Source organism: Chrysemys picta, chromosome 1 (assembly GCF_011386835.1).
Source record: "Chrysemys picta bellii isolate R12L10 chromosome 1, ASM1138683v2, whole genome shotgun sequence".
Lineage (NCBI taxonomy): Eukaryota > Metazoa > Chordata > Testudines > Emydidae > Chrysemys > Chrysemys picta.
Window position 1 is genome coordinate 202,083,886 of NC_088791.1, and position 14,282 is coordinate 202,098,167.

Consider the following 14,282-nt stretch of genomic DNA (forward strand, 5'->3'; position numbering starts at 1 on the left):
GCGATTAGAAGATCACACCATGAAGCGCTGTGCATCAGAGAAGCTTTGAAAACCAGTTTCATGGCTGGCCAGGCTACCGTGTGAAATATCTGTTTGTTTCTCCTTCATGAAAACCCTCCCCCTTTACTGACTGATTTTCTGTAAGGAACCCACCCTGCCCCTTCCCCCAGCTTTCTTTCAAACCAAATAAAGTCACTATCATTTAAAAATCATTTATTCTTTATTAATAGATTAGAAAAAGAGGGAGGGAACCCGGGTGGTATTTGGAAGGAGGATTGCTGGGAAGGAAAAAGCCACAAAGAAAAGGTTAAAAAAATGACAGCCTTTTGCTTGGGCTGTCTACTGGGGTGGAATGGGAAGGTGTACGGAGCCTCCCCCCCGCGTTCTTACACGTCTGGGTGAGGAGGATACGGAACATGGGGAGGGGGGAGGGTGGAACAGGGGCTGAAGCGGCAGTCTGTTTTCCAGCAGCCGTTCCTGAACCTCCACCGGATGCCGGAGCAGCCCCAGCGTTGCATCCTTCATCCTCTGGTCTTCCTGCCGCCATCTCTCCTCTCGATCGTCTCTCCTCTCCTCACGTTGGTCCCTCCTCTCCTCACATTGGTCCCTCCTGTCCTCACGTTCACTGACTTCTTTCCTATACTTTGAAACTGTTTCCTTCCACTCATTCAGATGAGCTCTGTCACTCCTGCTGGATTGCATAATTTCAGAAAACATCTCGTCTCGCGTCTTCTTCTTACGATGCCTTATCTGTGATAACCTTCGGGATGGAGGAGGGAGGCTTGAGGAATTTGCAGCTGCTGTAGGGAGGGGAAAAAAGAGAGAATTGTTTTAAAAGCTACATTTTGCAGAACAATGCTTATACTCTTTCACGGTGACCAACACTGTTCACATTACATAGCACATGTGATTTCTGTGCAAGGTCGCATTTTGCCTCTTAATGCTGAGTGCCTGTGGCTTTGCTGCTAGAGATCACAGGTCTGGGCAACAGAATTCGGCTTGCATGCGGCCATGGTAAGCTTCTGCGCCGTGCTTTCCCACATACCAAGCATAGCTTGTAGAGTGCTGCAGAAGCCTGGCCAATCTCAGCCAGTTGGGGGGGGGGGGGCAGTGTGGTGGTGCTTGTCTGGGCCCCTTCAGGCAAGTAGAGTGCTGCGGTTTTTCTGTTAACATTCAGCAGCACCAGAAAACAAACTAACCCCCCCCCCCCTCGCCATGAATTCTCTGGGATGATCACGATACCCCTCCCCCCACCGCGTGGCTGGTATCAGGGAAGATCCCTGCAGGCACCAAACTACCCCCCCCCCGCCACCGCCCCCCCCCCCCCCTCGCCATGAATTCTCTGGGATGATCACGGTACCCTCCCCCCACCGCGTGGCTGGTAACAGGGAAGATCCCTGCTAGCCAAACGCGAAAAACTCAGGGCCAATTTCCCATCTGCGCTTGGCTAACTGCAGGGAAGGATTTATTTTCCGCCACAGGCAAACAGCCCAGTAGGAACGGCCACCTCTGTCCCCTTAATTAAGTTCCCATATTTCAACCAGGTTACCAGGAGTGATATCACTCTCCTGAGGATTACACAACAAGATAAAGAACGGATGTTGCTTGAATGCCAGCAAACACCGGGACCATACGCTGCCAGGCTTTGTCAGGCAATGATACCAGATTACTTGCTGCAAGCATGGCGTGGTCAAGTGTCCTACCATGGAGGAGGGAATAAAGATGCACTGCCCAGAAACCTTCTGGCAAGGCTTTCGGAGTACCTCCAGGAGAGCTTCATTGAGATGTCCCTGGAGGATTTCCGCTCCATCCCCAGACACGTTAACAGACTTTTCCAGTAGCTACAGACTTTTCCAGTAGCTGAACTGACCGCGAATGCAAAGTCAGGCAAAGTAATCATTAAAAACCGTTTGCTTTTAAAACAAGTTTTATATTTTAAAAGGTAAACTCACCTGAGGTCCCTTCCATGGGGTCAGAGTCTTGGGTACTGGCTTGGGAGGCTTGGGAGGGTACTTCAGTCGGGGTGATAAAAAGATCCTGGCTGTTGGGGAGAAGGGAGTGCTGTGTGCTCTCTGCAAGCTCATCCTCCTCCTCCTCCTCCTCCTCTACCCCATCGGCAGAATCCTCAGGCGTCGAGACTATCCCCGACCCAGAATCCACGAACAAAGGTGGGGTAGTGGTGGCAGCCCCCCCTAGAATTGCATGCAGCTCGGCGTAGTAGCGGCATGTCCGCGGCTCTGACCCGGAGCGACCGTTTGCCTCCTTTGTTTTTTGATAGGCTTGTCTGAGCTCCTTGACCTTCACGCGGCACTGCTCAGAGTCCCTATTGTGGCCTCTCTCCATCATGCCCTTGGAAATTTTTTCAAAAGTTTTTGCATTTCGTCTTTTAGAACGAAGTTCTGCAAGCACTGAATCCTCTCCCCATACAGCGATCAGATCCAGTACCTCCCTCACGGTCCATGCTGGTGCTCTTTTTCGATTATCAGCCTGCATGGTTACCTGTGCTGATGAGGTATCTGTGGTCACCTGTGCTCTCCACGCTGGGCAAACAGGAAATGAAGTTCAAATGTTCGCGGGGCTTTTCCTGTCTACCTGGCCAGTGCATCCGAGTTCAGATTGCTGTCCAGAGCGGTCACAATGATGCACTGTGGGATAGCTCCCGGAGGCCAATACCATCAAATTGCGGCCACACTAACCCTAATTCAAATTGCTAAAATCGATTTTGGCGCTACTCCGCTCGTTGGGGTGGAGTACAGAAATCGATTTAAAGGGCCCTTTACATCGAATTAAATAGCGTCGTTGTGTGGACGGTTACAGGGTTAATTCGAATTAAAGCTGATAAATCCGAATTAAAGTCGTAGTGTAGACCAGGCCTATATACCAAAAGAAGTATAAACCAGAAACCTTAAAAAAATCCAGAACATGTTAGATTGATATTTCTGTTCCCAAAATTCCCTTCCCAAATAAACCCAGCCTTACAGCACAGGAATAAGTGTAGATCTCTGCTTTATAAATAATATGAATGCCTTCTTCGTTACAATAACTTCTCTTTGCCTTATGCTTGTTGCTAAAAACTATGAGTTGACCTTGCACCATTGAATTCCATGGGCATTTTGCAACTGACTTCAATGAGAGAAGGTCAGAGCCTATGAGAGTAGGCTTCCTTACTAGAAAGATATTATAGAGAGTTACCAGAGTAAATATGTCATGAGTCAAATCAACCACGTGTCTTGACTGACTGCATCAAATAATTTAATGCCATTATATCTACTGGTATAAAAATAAATACTAAAAGGTTTTCTGCCATGTTTCAAAACATAGGACCATGGCAGGCTGATGCAATTGCATTTTAATTTCAACAGCAAAGTTGCTAGCACTAAAAACTGTTGGTATTGAAACATGGAATTAGAATGCAAATATAGAAACTTCCAATTTAGTCAAAGAGAAAATAGAATTTCATCCTTGTTCTGGTAGAATGTGTTTCTATAAATGGCTGTGAGGAACTCAGACTTTTTAATCATAAGCCAGTATTTAAAAAGGCATTAATTTAAAGTATACACATTTTTGAAGATTAAAAGTCTCACCCCCGTCTATGCAGCATAGAGAGTTGCCTAAAATAGCAGCAAAGAGAAGCTAGAGCAATCTTTAAGAAATCCCATGTAGTATATTAATACATATGTCCAAACTAAAGCAACAGCCGTTGTTTTGCCAAAGCTATGCAAGCACTTTGCTGAATCCAAAAAGAAGAAAAGCAGGAGAAGCAGGGATTCATATATAATATACACACTTGTCTCTCCTTTATCACTGAAGGAGAGGCTAATTTCTTTGCATTAAATGACTTCACACTTTGTTGCCTGAACAGAAAAGGATTAAACTAATAAGACTATCTAACTGTAACAACAAACCTCTGGAGAGTTCTACTAAAGAATGCCAGCTCAGCCTCTGAGGTGAGGAAAACACTAGCAGTGGCAGATAGACACAGAAGAAATTATGTAGGTGACACCATTAAAAAAGATTGCTCATTAATCAGCTGCCTTTGGCAAATCATATCTTCTTCCATTCTTCACTCTGCTTCTCCTCCACATCTCTCACACTCATGTAAATTTTCAGTTCTGCCTATTAATAAACAAGTAATATTATAAAAGCCTCAAATATTAGAAAATCAGTGGCCTGATCCTGATCAGCTTTACATATGTGTAAATCAGGAAAAACACCACTGACAACGGGGGCATCAGATTGGTATAAAACTGGTGTGAGATCAGAATCAGGGCCCTGATCTGTTGTGTGGGATTTTTAAAAATAATGCTTCTCTCCCCCCCCCCCCCCCCCCGCATTGTTTCATCTAGGGGGACATACTGGCTGCCGCTTCCAGCAGCTCCCATTGGCCTGCAGCGGGAGACATGATCGGCCAGACCTGCGGACAGGGCAGGTAAACAAACTGGCCTGGCCCACCAGGGGCTTTCCCTACACAAGCGGCGACCCCAGTTTGAGAGATACTGTTTTAAACTGATTTCAGTTGAACTGGTACAACTTTCTCATGTGGACTAGCACCCTCCTCTCTACCCCGTGCCCTCCAAAATTCCAGGAAATGCAGAGTTAAGTTTGCAGTTCTCAGGCAAGTCTCCCAAACTACATTAACTCTTCCCCTTAATTGACACACTGAAAAAATCCATCCATAACAATTTAATTTTACCAGTGACCACCAAACTTAGAATGTCTTAATCTTACTTGGGCCTGATCCTGGCAAAGGTGCTTAGAACTTTTTGAGAAGTGCCTAGTTCCTTCAATCTTATTGACGTTTAATGGAAGCTGTGGGCTTTCAAAACCTCTCTGGAGGCACTCCGCAGCTTGCAGGACCAGGCCCAAAGTCTCTGAAGGCCTGATTGTCACAGATGCTGAGGACTTATATCTCCCATTGACTTCACTTGGAAATTTTAGTGCTCAGCCCATCTGAAAATCAGGGCCTGAATGACCTGTAATGGAAGACGGATATATTTGTCTTCCTGGTTCTATGTTTTCACTATTGAACTGTCAGTGCTCATCTAGAGTTCCTCCCACAGCAGTTTTGTTTTCCCGTCTATGTTTACCATCAGAACTGCACTTGCGCTTGGAGTCTCAGCGTATTTTAATACCTTTTTAATCTTCTCTTGTATAAATCCAAAGATTTGTTCCTGCGCTTTGCATTCTTTTTCAAACGCTTTCTTTCCAGTCTGCAACTGCTTGATGTCTTGATTCTGTTTTGTCACAGCAATCTCCAGCTTTCTTCACTATGGCCTCCAATTCCCTCATCACAATATAGCATTTTGTGTATTCTTTCACTAGCTAGAGCGTACTTCAGACAATGGTGCCGATATACCTAGAGATTTAACGTTTCTCTTCCAATTCTGCATTCAAGGCACTGCAGTTCTGACATGCTGCAAGGTGCTCCAGTCATAAAGATTGTGTTCGGATTCAGTGTCCTTTTGTCCTGTAGTCATTGCCTGACCAACCTGGGATTCTCACACCTTGACTGTATGATTGCCTTGCCCATAAAATTTGGCCTACCCATTCCCTGACTGGGGTTTGAACATTCTCATCTGGAAGATGTTTCATGAAGGGGCTTTTCTTGCCACATCTTTGACATTCCTTTCTTACTGTTGTATGGACTCCTTGAGTCTTGGCTCGCTAGGATTAAAGGCTTGCATGGCTTTATCATACATTTCCATGTTCAGGCCTATGACTGGCACTTTTATAGCTCCTTATTTGTCCAAGAGACTGTCCAGTGTATGCTTTGAATCACTAAAAGGTATTCTGCAAAGCTTGTTTGATCAATGTTGTATCATTTGCTTGTTGATCTTGCTATACAAGGGCCTGCTCCAAATGCCAAATAAAATCAGTGGACATTACATCAGACCCCAAGTCAGTAAACTCACATGTGCTATTCAGTGTAATATGTCATAAAAATTGCTCATTATTCCCTGGTTCTCGTCTCCCTTGCCTGAAGACAAATGTTTAATATCAGATTCTTTTTTGGCAAGCACACTAATGGGATTGTGATCTCTGTTATGGGATTTGTTGGACAGTGAATCATAAATGCCTCCTCACCCACATAATGGCTGGAGTGCAGTTTGTTACTTTGGACTTCCAATTTCAACTGCATGCTGTTTAACCATTTCTGAAATTCAGTTAGAACATGTGCTGGGAAAATTCAGCCTAGGGTGCAGGCCAGCCTTTTGGTAATGAATTTGCTTCAACGTACTCAGTGATATATATGAAGATGCAGCTAAACCCCACAATGACTAGTGCTGAAAGCCACCAGCAGTGATGAAGGCTGTGCTCACTAAAGTATATCAAGTTTAAAAATCTGCCTGAGAGATTCTGGGGAGCTAGTAGAAATTAAAATGCTGGCATTTTCCTTTAAGAACCATGATTTAAATAGACGATGTTATACTTCATAGCTCCTCTAAGTAAATCACCAAGAACTGGCAGACTACACAAGAGAGGTAGCCTAGGACTGAGCTTGCTAGCAGAGTGAATTACCTCTCACTTCAGGGTTGAGGTTAGAGGCAGGCAGCCCGTATTGCCATTTAGTTCTCATACCTAAGAAGTTTTTAAAATCCTCTACCATTTAGAAACAATGGAACTGCTCAGACTCTAAAGACCTACCATGTAGATTCTATTGCATTTAACATTTGATTCCCAGATAATGTGAATCAAGCCAAAAATTGCAATTATATCTTTACCAACAATTTTCTAGATTTCCGTGGAATAAAGAGGTGGGGAAAATATTCCTGAAGAAAAGCTGAAATGTAAGCAGATAACTTTGTTTTTCTTACAAGAGGTGCTGTCAGATTCCTCACTTTTAAGGACTGAGAGACAGACAGACACCAATCCAGAGTCAAGTTATGGGTATCCTACTCAAAACATGTATGCAAGTCAAGAGTTTGAAATTAGCTAAACACAATGTAATAACATTAAACAGCAGCCTGCTAAATCTTTGGACTGGTACAATAGCAAATGATATTTCAAGAATGAGGTCTTCACGCTTATCCTGCTGCTGTTATTAAGTACTGAGCTATAGCTATGAAAATATACTGTGCTTAGAGAAAGTGCAGCAGATTGAAAGGGAAAGTTCACTTTTACTAAAGACATTTGTATTAACATTATTTCTTAATAACAGTAGGGTTGCTGAATGATGACCCAATTCTGCAGCCCTTAATAAGGCAAAACTACTTCTCAAATAAATGGGAATTTTGCCTGAGTAAAGACTGCCAGATCAGGCCCTGCACTCTGAATAGATGCTTCAAGTGTATTTTTGCTAAAGGGGTTAGCAAAAAATAATAAGAATGAGTATACATCTCCTGATCCTATTCTAACCACTGTAGGTCTCCTTATTGTCCTTCCCCTTTTCTAATATTTTCATAGAATCATAGAACTGGAAGGGACCTCAATAGGTCATCTAGTCCAGTCCCCTGCACTCAAGGCAGGACTAAGTAATAACAAGACAATTCTTGACAGGTGTTTATCTAACTTATTCTTAAAAATCTACAATGACAGAGATTCGAATTTGTTCCAATGCTTAACTACTCTGACAGTTAGGAAGTTTTTCCTAATGTCCAACCTAAACCTCCTTTGATGCAATTTAAGCCAATTGGTTCTTGTCCTATTCTCAGAGGTTGAGGAGAACAATTTTTCACTCTCCTCCTTGTAACAACCTTTTATGTACTTGAAAACTGTTATCATGTCCCCTTTGTCTTCTCTTGTCCAAACTAAACAAACCCATTTTTTTCAATCTTTCCTCATAGGTCATGTTCTAGCCCACTACCAAACTTAGGCACAGATTGTAACTCAGCTTTGAACAGTATGAGTGTGACCAGAATTGTTAGCACAAAAATTAGATACAACAGAGTATTCGACATACTCTTTTTACCATGTAAAATATGGTCCAGTGGTTAAGGCCCTAGCCTGGGCCACAGGAGACTGGAGTTCAAGTCCCTGGTCAGCTGCAGACTTCCTGCATGACCTTGAGCAAGTCACTTAGCTTCTCTGTGCCTACACGTGTAAAATGGGGATAATAGCACCTTCCCTATCTCCCAGGGGTGGTGTGAGAATAGATATATTAAAGACTGTGAGATGCTCCAATTTTGTGGTGATGGGGACCTAGATAAATGTGAGTATATGAAGTGGGGGTGGGGAGAAATAGCACAAGGAGGGCTACAATTGCAGTCCCTGAGCTTGAGGGAACACCAGGACAGCAGCCTCAGGAGACCTAAGGTGATGTGGAGGCGGCAAGGCTATCCAGCTAAGATTCTATCCACCGCTGCACTGGAGAAGCAGTGTATTCTCTATGCATCACACCATTCGACTGGGGGGGGGAAGCTGCCAGACTACCCCAGAATGGTAAATTGTGACTACTTAATAGAAAATGCCTGTGCTGCTAAGGGAGATCTCTATACTTCTGCTCTTGGAATGCCCAGTCCACTCTGGGCCACTCTCAATTCAAAGAGAATTTTATCCTCTTTTGCACTGCCCACCATACATGGGTCCCTACTACTATAACATTAACAAAAACCTAGCACCCAAACCTGACTCCCCTGAGTAACCATAGGACCCTACGACTGTAACTCTCATCCTTCTTCACCATATTTCTTTTGCCCCACTTATGCTGTTAATTCCTTGGTCTCACTAGTTGAGTCATGTCTAATATGAGATGAGAAGAGCTCTGGGGGCAGGGACTATGTCTTTCTCCTTGTGCTGGGATTATCCCATTTTGGGAATGCCATAAAATAATAATGTTCCCGGCTCTCCAAGCTCTGGTCAAGTGAAAAAATTCTCTAAGGCCTTGTCTACACTACGAGAGTAGTTCGATTTTACTTGCATCGAATTTTTGTAATCGATATTGCAAAGTCGAATGTGTGTGTCCACACTAAGGACAGTAATTCGACTTAGTGCGTCCACACTAATGGTGAAAGCGTCGACATTCGAAGCGGTGCACTGTGGTCAGCTATCCCACAGTTCCCGCAGTCCCCTCTGCCCATTGGAATTCTGGGTGTAGCCGGCAATGCCTTCTGGGTAACAAAATGTGTCGAGGGTGCTTTTGGGTAACTGTCGTCATCCGTCCATCACTCCTGCCCTCCCTCCCTGAAAGCGCCGGCGGGAAATCATTTCGCGCACTTTTCCAGTCATTGACAGCGCGGACGCCACAGCACTGCGAGCATGGAGCACGCTGCGACCATCGCTGCAGTTGTGGCCGCTCTCAACGCCTCGCAGCTTATCATACAGGTTTCCCTGAGGCAGATGCAGAAAAGTCAGGCGAGGAGGCTACGGCACCGCAGTGATGTCCTGAAGTCTGAGAGTAGCACGGACCTGTCAGAAAGCAGGGGACCCAGCGCCGAGGACATCGCGGTGGCAATGGGTCATGTTGATGCCGTGGAACGGCGATTCTGGGCACGGGAAACAAGCACTGAGTGGTGGGACCGCATAGTGCTGCAGGTCTGGGATGAATCCCAGTGGCTGCGAAACTTTCGCATGCGGAAGGGAACTTTCCTTGAACTTTGTGAGTTGCTGTCCCCTGCCCTGAAGCGCAGTGACACCCGGTTGCGAGCTGCACTGAGTGTACAGAAGCGAGTGGCCATAGCCCTCTGGAAGCTTGCAACGCCAGACAGCTACCGGTCAGTCGCGAACCAGTTTGGGGTGGGCAAATCTACCGTGGGGGTTGTTGTGATGCAAGTAGCCAAGGCAATCGTTGATGTACTGCTGCCAAAGGTAGTGACCCTGGGAAACGTGGAGGCGATCATAGATGGCTTCGCAGCGATGGGATTCCCAAACTGCGGTGGGGCCATAGATGGAACTCACATCCCTATCCTGGCACCGGACCACCAGGCCACCCAGTACATTAACCGAAAGGGATACTTTTCCATGGTGCTGCAAGCACTGGTGGACCATAGGGGACGTTTTACCAACATCTACGTGGGATGGCCGGGCAAGGTTCATGACGCTCGTGTTTTCAGGAACTCTGGTCTGTTTAGACGGCTGCAACAAGGTATTTACTTCCCGGACCACAAAATAACTGTTGGGGATGTGGAGATGCCTATAGTCATCCTCGGGGACCCAGCCTACCCGCTAATGCCCTGGCTCATGAAGCCCTATACTGGCGCCCTGGACACTGAAAAAGAACTCTTCAACTACCGGCTGAGCAAGTGCAGAATGGTGGTGGAGTGTGCTTTTGGCCGTCTCAAGGGGAGATGGAGAAGCTTACTGACTCGCTGTGATCTCAGCGAAACCAATATCCCCATTGTTATAGCAGCTTGCTGTGTGCTCCACAATCTCTGTGAGAGCAAGGGGGAGACCTTTATGGCGGGGTGGGAGGTTGAGGAAAATAGCCTGGCTGCTGATTACTCACAGCCAGACAGCCGGGCGATTAGAAGAGACCAGCGGGAAGCGCTGTGCATCCGGGAGGCTTTGAAAGCAAAGTTCCTCAGTGAGCAGGGTAACCTGTGACTTTAAAGTTTGTGTACTGAGAAGCTAAACCTGCCCCCGTTTCTTTACCCAGGTAATGTTGACTATCCTATCCAGTTACATACCCCCTTTACCCCCCTTCCAACACACGTTGCGAAATAAAAATAGTTCAACTTTGTTAAAGCACACCGTTTTCTTTAATACTGTTTTCGCGGGAATTTTTTAAAACTGGGATGCAGACTGTGGTGCGGAGCGGGTGTAGTGTAGTGACGCGAATGCAGCTTCTAAACTCAAGGATTGACAGGCTCCGCTGCGGTGGGATGGTTGTTTCAACGGAGCCTGTCACCCCTCCTGATCGGGACTGTGTGTATGGGGGGGTCTATGTGACTTTGTGGCAGGGGGAGGACGGTTACAGATCCCCTGCTGTGTGGCTCTGTGATCCTGCCTAAGGACCGCCGCTTAAGATCTGTAACTGCCCTCCCCTGCCACAAAGTCACAGAGCAACCCACCCCCCACCACATAACATGAAAACAACCTCCCAGACTAACCAGGGTAACTAGTCACTGCATCACTGCACTGTGTATGTGCCCTGCTGCTGTGCCTGCCCCCGACTATGTACCCTGCCAAAGGTGACTGTCCTGTCCAATTACCAACCCCCTTTCCCATCCTCCTCCAAAAGAACATGATTGAAACAGTAGTTTACAGAAACGTATTTTTTATTATCAACTACACATGGCATTGGGAGGTGAAACTTGGACGGGGGCTTGTGTCAGGCGGGAAGGAAAGAACTTTTCAAATTTTGGGAAATGAGAGCCTTCTGCTACTAGAGCTCTCTGCAGGGGTGGAGTGAGACTTAGCAGGGACTCTGCTGCCTCTCCTTCTTTGCACTTTGGGTGAGGTGGGTATGGGACTTGGTGGCAGGGGAGGGCGGTAAGAGATGGACTGCAGCGGGGCTCTGTCCTCCTGCCTCCGTTCCTGCAGAACATCCACAAGGCGCCGGAGCGTGTCCGTTTGCTCCCTCAGTAGTCCAAGCAGCGTTTGAGTCGCCTGCTGGTCTTCCTGCCGCCACCTCTCCTCCCGATCCATGTTGGCTTGGTGCATTCAGGTCAAGTTCTCCCACCACTGGGTCTGCTGTGCTGCCTGGGCTTGGGAACAGGACATAAGCTCAGAGAACATGTCCTCCCGTGTCCTCCTCTTCCTACGCCTAATCCGCGCTAGCCTCTGGGAGTGTGATTCCAGGCTAGGTTGTGAGACAGTCGCAGATGGGGCTGTGGAAATGGGAAAAAGGGAGTGAATTCCTCAGAAAGAAAAATGTAGTTGTGAACAAAGAACATAGTCTTTCTCTGTGAACAAGACCATGCACAGCACCTATCACATGCGCACTCAGCACAAGGTCGAATTTTCGGCCTTCGCATTCAGTGCCTGGGGTCTTGCACAGCACATTTGAGAAGCGAGGCAGCACAACGGAATTTCTGTTGCAGGCAGACATGGTAAGCCGTACACTTGTGGCAGTTTAAAACTTTTAGATTACCACTGCCCTCATTTCACATTTAAAGCTATGTCAGTTCCTGCAGCCAGCAATCCGGCAAGCGGGAACTCTGCCCCTGTCCCACCCCCTCGCGGCTGTCCCCGGGAACGATCCCTTTCGGCTGCCCCTCTCCCGCCTCCACCGCGTGGCTAAAAACCAGCGGTTACAGTTCTGTCAAGGAACGGGAAAGCAGTCCCAACACTAACATTCCCCTACCTAATTAAAAGCAGGTCACTGAGAGCGACAGACAGAGAATGCTCCGGGAAAGCCTCCAAAGACCAGGGCTGTATGCCGCCCTGCTATGCAGAGCAATGATTCCCGAGTACGTGATAGTCTCGTGGCGCGGCAACGTCTCGTACTTCGGAGGACCCAATAAGGCCGCTCTCCCCAGGAACCTCATGGAACGGCTTTCAAGTTACCTCCAGGAGAGCTTCGTGGAGATATCCCAGGAGGACTACTGCTCTATCCCCGGACATATAGACCGCATTTTACTCTAGCTGCAGTAGCAGGGAATAAACAGTAGAGCGGCTTGTGCAGGACAATCACTGAAAACCGGACATTGCTAGATTTTTTTTCAAAACTTGCACTGCCCATGACTAAACCGTTAAGCGCATAGGGCACACTAATCATGAACAACCCATTCTTTTAATTGTTAATATTCCTGTTTTGTTAAAAATAAATGTTTAGATGTTTACAACACTTACTGGCTGATCCTTCACCAGATTCTGTGTCCGGGGTAACGGCTGGGGACGCTTCGTAGGGGATCTCTGTAAGGGTGATGAAGAGATCCTGGCTGTCGGGGAAATCAGCGTTGTGAGCGCTGCCGACTGCCTCGCCCTCCTCATCTCCTTCCTCATCTTCCCCGTCCCCTAACATGTCTGAGGAACCGGCCGTGGACACTACCCCATCCTCAGAGTCCACGGTCACTGGTGGGGTAGTGGTGGCGGCCGCACCGAGGATGGAATGCAGTGCCTCGTAGAAACGGGATGTCTGGGGATGGGATCCGGAGCGTCCGTTTGCCTCTTTGGTCTTCTGGTAGCCTTGTCTCAGCTCCTTGATTTTCACGCGGCACTGCGTTGCATCCCGGCTGTATCCTCTCTCTGCCATGTCTTTAGAGATCTTCTCGTAGATCTTTGCATTCTGTCTTTTGGATCGCAGCTCGGAAAGCACGGACTCATCGCCCCACACAGCGATGAGATCCAAGACTTCCCGATCAGTCCATGCTGGGGCCCTCTTTCTATTCACAGACTGCACGGCCATCACTGCTGGAGAGCTCTGCATCGTTGCCAGTGCTGCTGTGCTCGCCACGATGTCCAGACAGGAAATGAGATTCAAACTGGCCAGACAGGAAAAGGAATTCCAATTCAAATTTTCCCGGGGCTTTTCCTGTGTGGCTGGTCAGAGCATACGAGCTCGCACTGCTGTCCAGAGCATCAACAGAGTGGTGCACTGTGGGATAGCTCCCGGAGCTATTAGCGTCGATTTCCATCCACACCTAGCCTAATTCGACATGGCCATGTCGAATTTAGCGCTACTCCCCTCGTCGGGGAGGAGTACAGAAGTCGAATTAAAGAGACCTCTATGTCGAACTAAATAGCATCGCAGTGTGGACGGGTGCAGGGTTAATTCGATGTAACGGCGCTAACTTCGACATAAACGCCTAGTGTAGACCAGGCCTAAGTTATATCTAAGCCTACATTTTTCAGGGGATGATTTATATTTTTTAGTTTAAAGTTTCCTACACTTAGTTTATGGGAACCAAGACAGCCACCAAATGCTTGAACTTTTTGAGAGCATGCACCAGAGCATATGCTGTGGAAATGTAACCTTAGTGCCTATGACCTAATATTCAGATACAGAATCTCATTGGGGCAGTCTTAGTGAAAGCATGATTAACTTGCTGCTTTTCTTTTTTCCCTCTTTTATACAGCATGGAACATTCTCTGTGTAATCTGTATCTTGCACATTGGTACTGTACTGTAACTTGACTAGCTACTCTACCAACCCAAATATTTTTTTAAATACTTAAATGTGCTGCTTAGTAAAGTGGCCTTGTGTCTAATAAGCTAAATACATTATAATTTCTTGCTCACCAGTTATGAAAAATAGTGTTTGAAAGTAATACCATATTCCACACAGAGGTGTTTTGTTTAAACTGAATTGTGTCATTTGATGCTGATGCTGAAACGTCAAAAACCTGCACATCAGCAGACTTCTTTCATAATCTCTTTAAGCTATACTTCAGATATTCCTTGTCCAGCTTTCCTGCTTGAATTGCTATTTGCCGCGCTGTAAAAGACTGGCTGATTTATTATCG

The 14,282-nt window shown here is 46.6% G+C and overlaps 2 protein-coding genes across 2 annotated transcripts; both read right to left on the reverse strand.

Moving 5' to 3' along the window:
* Positions 1 to 249: 249 nt before the first annotated feature.
* LOC135977452 (myb/SANT-like DNA-binding domain-containing protein 2) lies at positions 250 to 2,869 on the reverse strand. Its single transcript, XM_065578594.1, has 2 exons — positions 1,953 to 2,869; positions 250 to 800 (listed from the first exon to the last, which is right to left on the reverse strand). The coding sequence occupies exons 1-2, from the start codon at positions 2,491 to 2,493 to the stop codon at positions 340 to 342; spliced, it is 1,002 nt and encodes a 333-aa protein (XP_065434666.1). The 5' UTR covers positions 2,494 to 2,869; the 3' UTR covers positions 250 to 339.
* Positions 2,870 to 10,696: 7,827 nt separating this feature from the next.
* LOC135977453 (myb/SANT-like DNA-binding domain-containing protein 2) lies at positions 10,697 to 13,644 on the reverse strand. Its single transcript, XM_065578601.1, has 2 exons — positions 12,670 to 13,644; positions 10,697 to 11,705 (listed from the first exon to the last, which is right to left on the reverse strand). Exons 1-2 carry the CDS (start codon positions 13,244 to 13,246, stop codon positions 11,539 to 11,541), a joined length of 744 nt encoding a protein of 247 aa, XP_065434673.1. The 5' UTR covers positions 13,247 to 13,644; the 3' UTR covers positions 10,697 to 11,538.
* Between the last annotated feature and the right edge of the window lie 638 nt (positions 13,645 to 14,282).

Excerpts from the sequence above, each read along its gene's own strand:
- LOC135977453 (XM_065578601.1), bottom strand. The coding sequence starts at position 13,246 with ATGCAGAGCTCTCCAGCAGTGATGGCCGTGCAGTCTGTGAATAGAAAG. Across the intron at positions 11,706-12,669 it reads ATCTGGTGAAGGATCAGCCA|CCCCATCTGCGACTGTCTCA; the intron begins GTAAGTGTTGTA and ends CCATTTCCACAG.
- LOC135977452 (XM_065578594.1), bottom strand. The coding sequence starts at position 2,493 with ATGCAGGCTGATAATCGAAAAAGAGCACCAGCATGGACCGTGAGGGAG. Across the intron at positions 801-1,952 it reads CCCCATGGAAGGGACCTCAG|CAGCTGCAAATTCCTCAAGC; the intron begins GTGAGTTTACCT and ends CCCTCCCTACAG.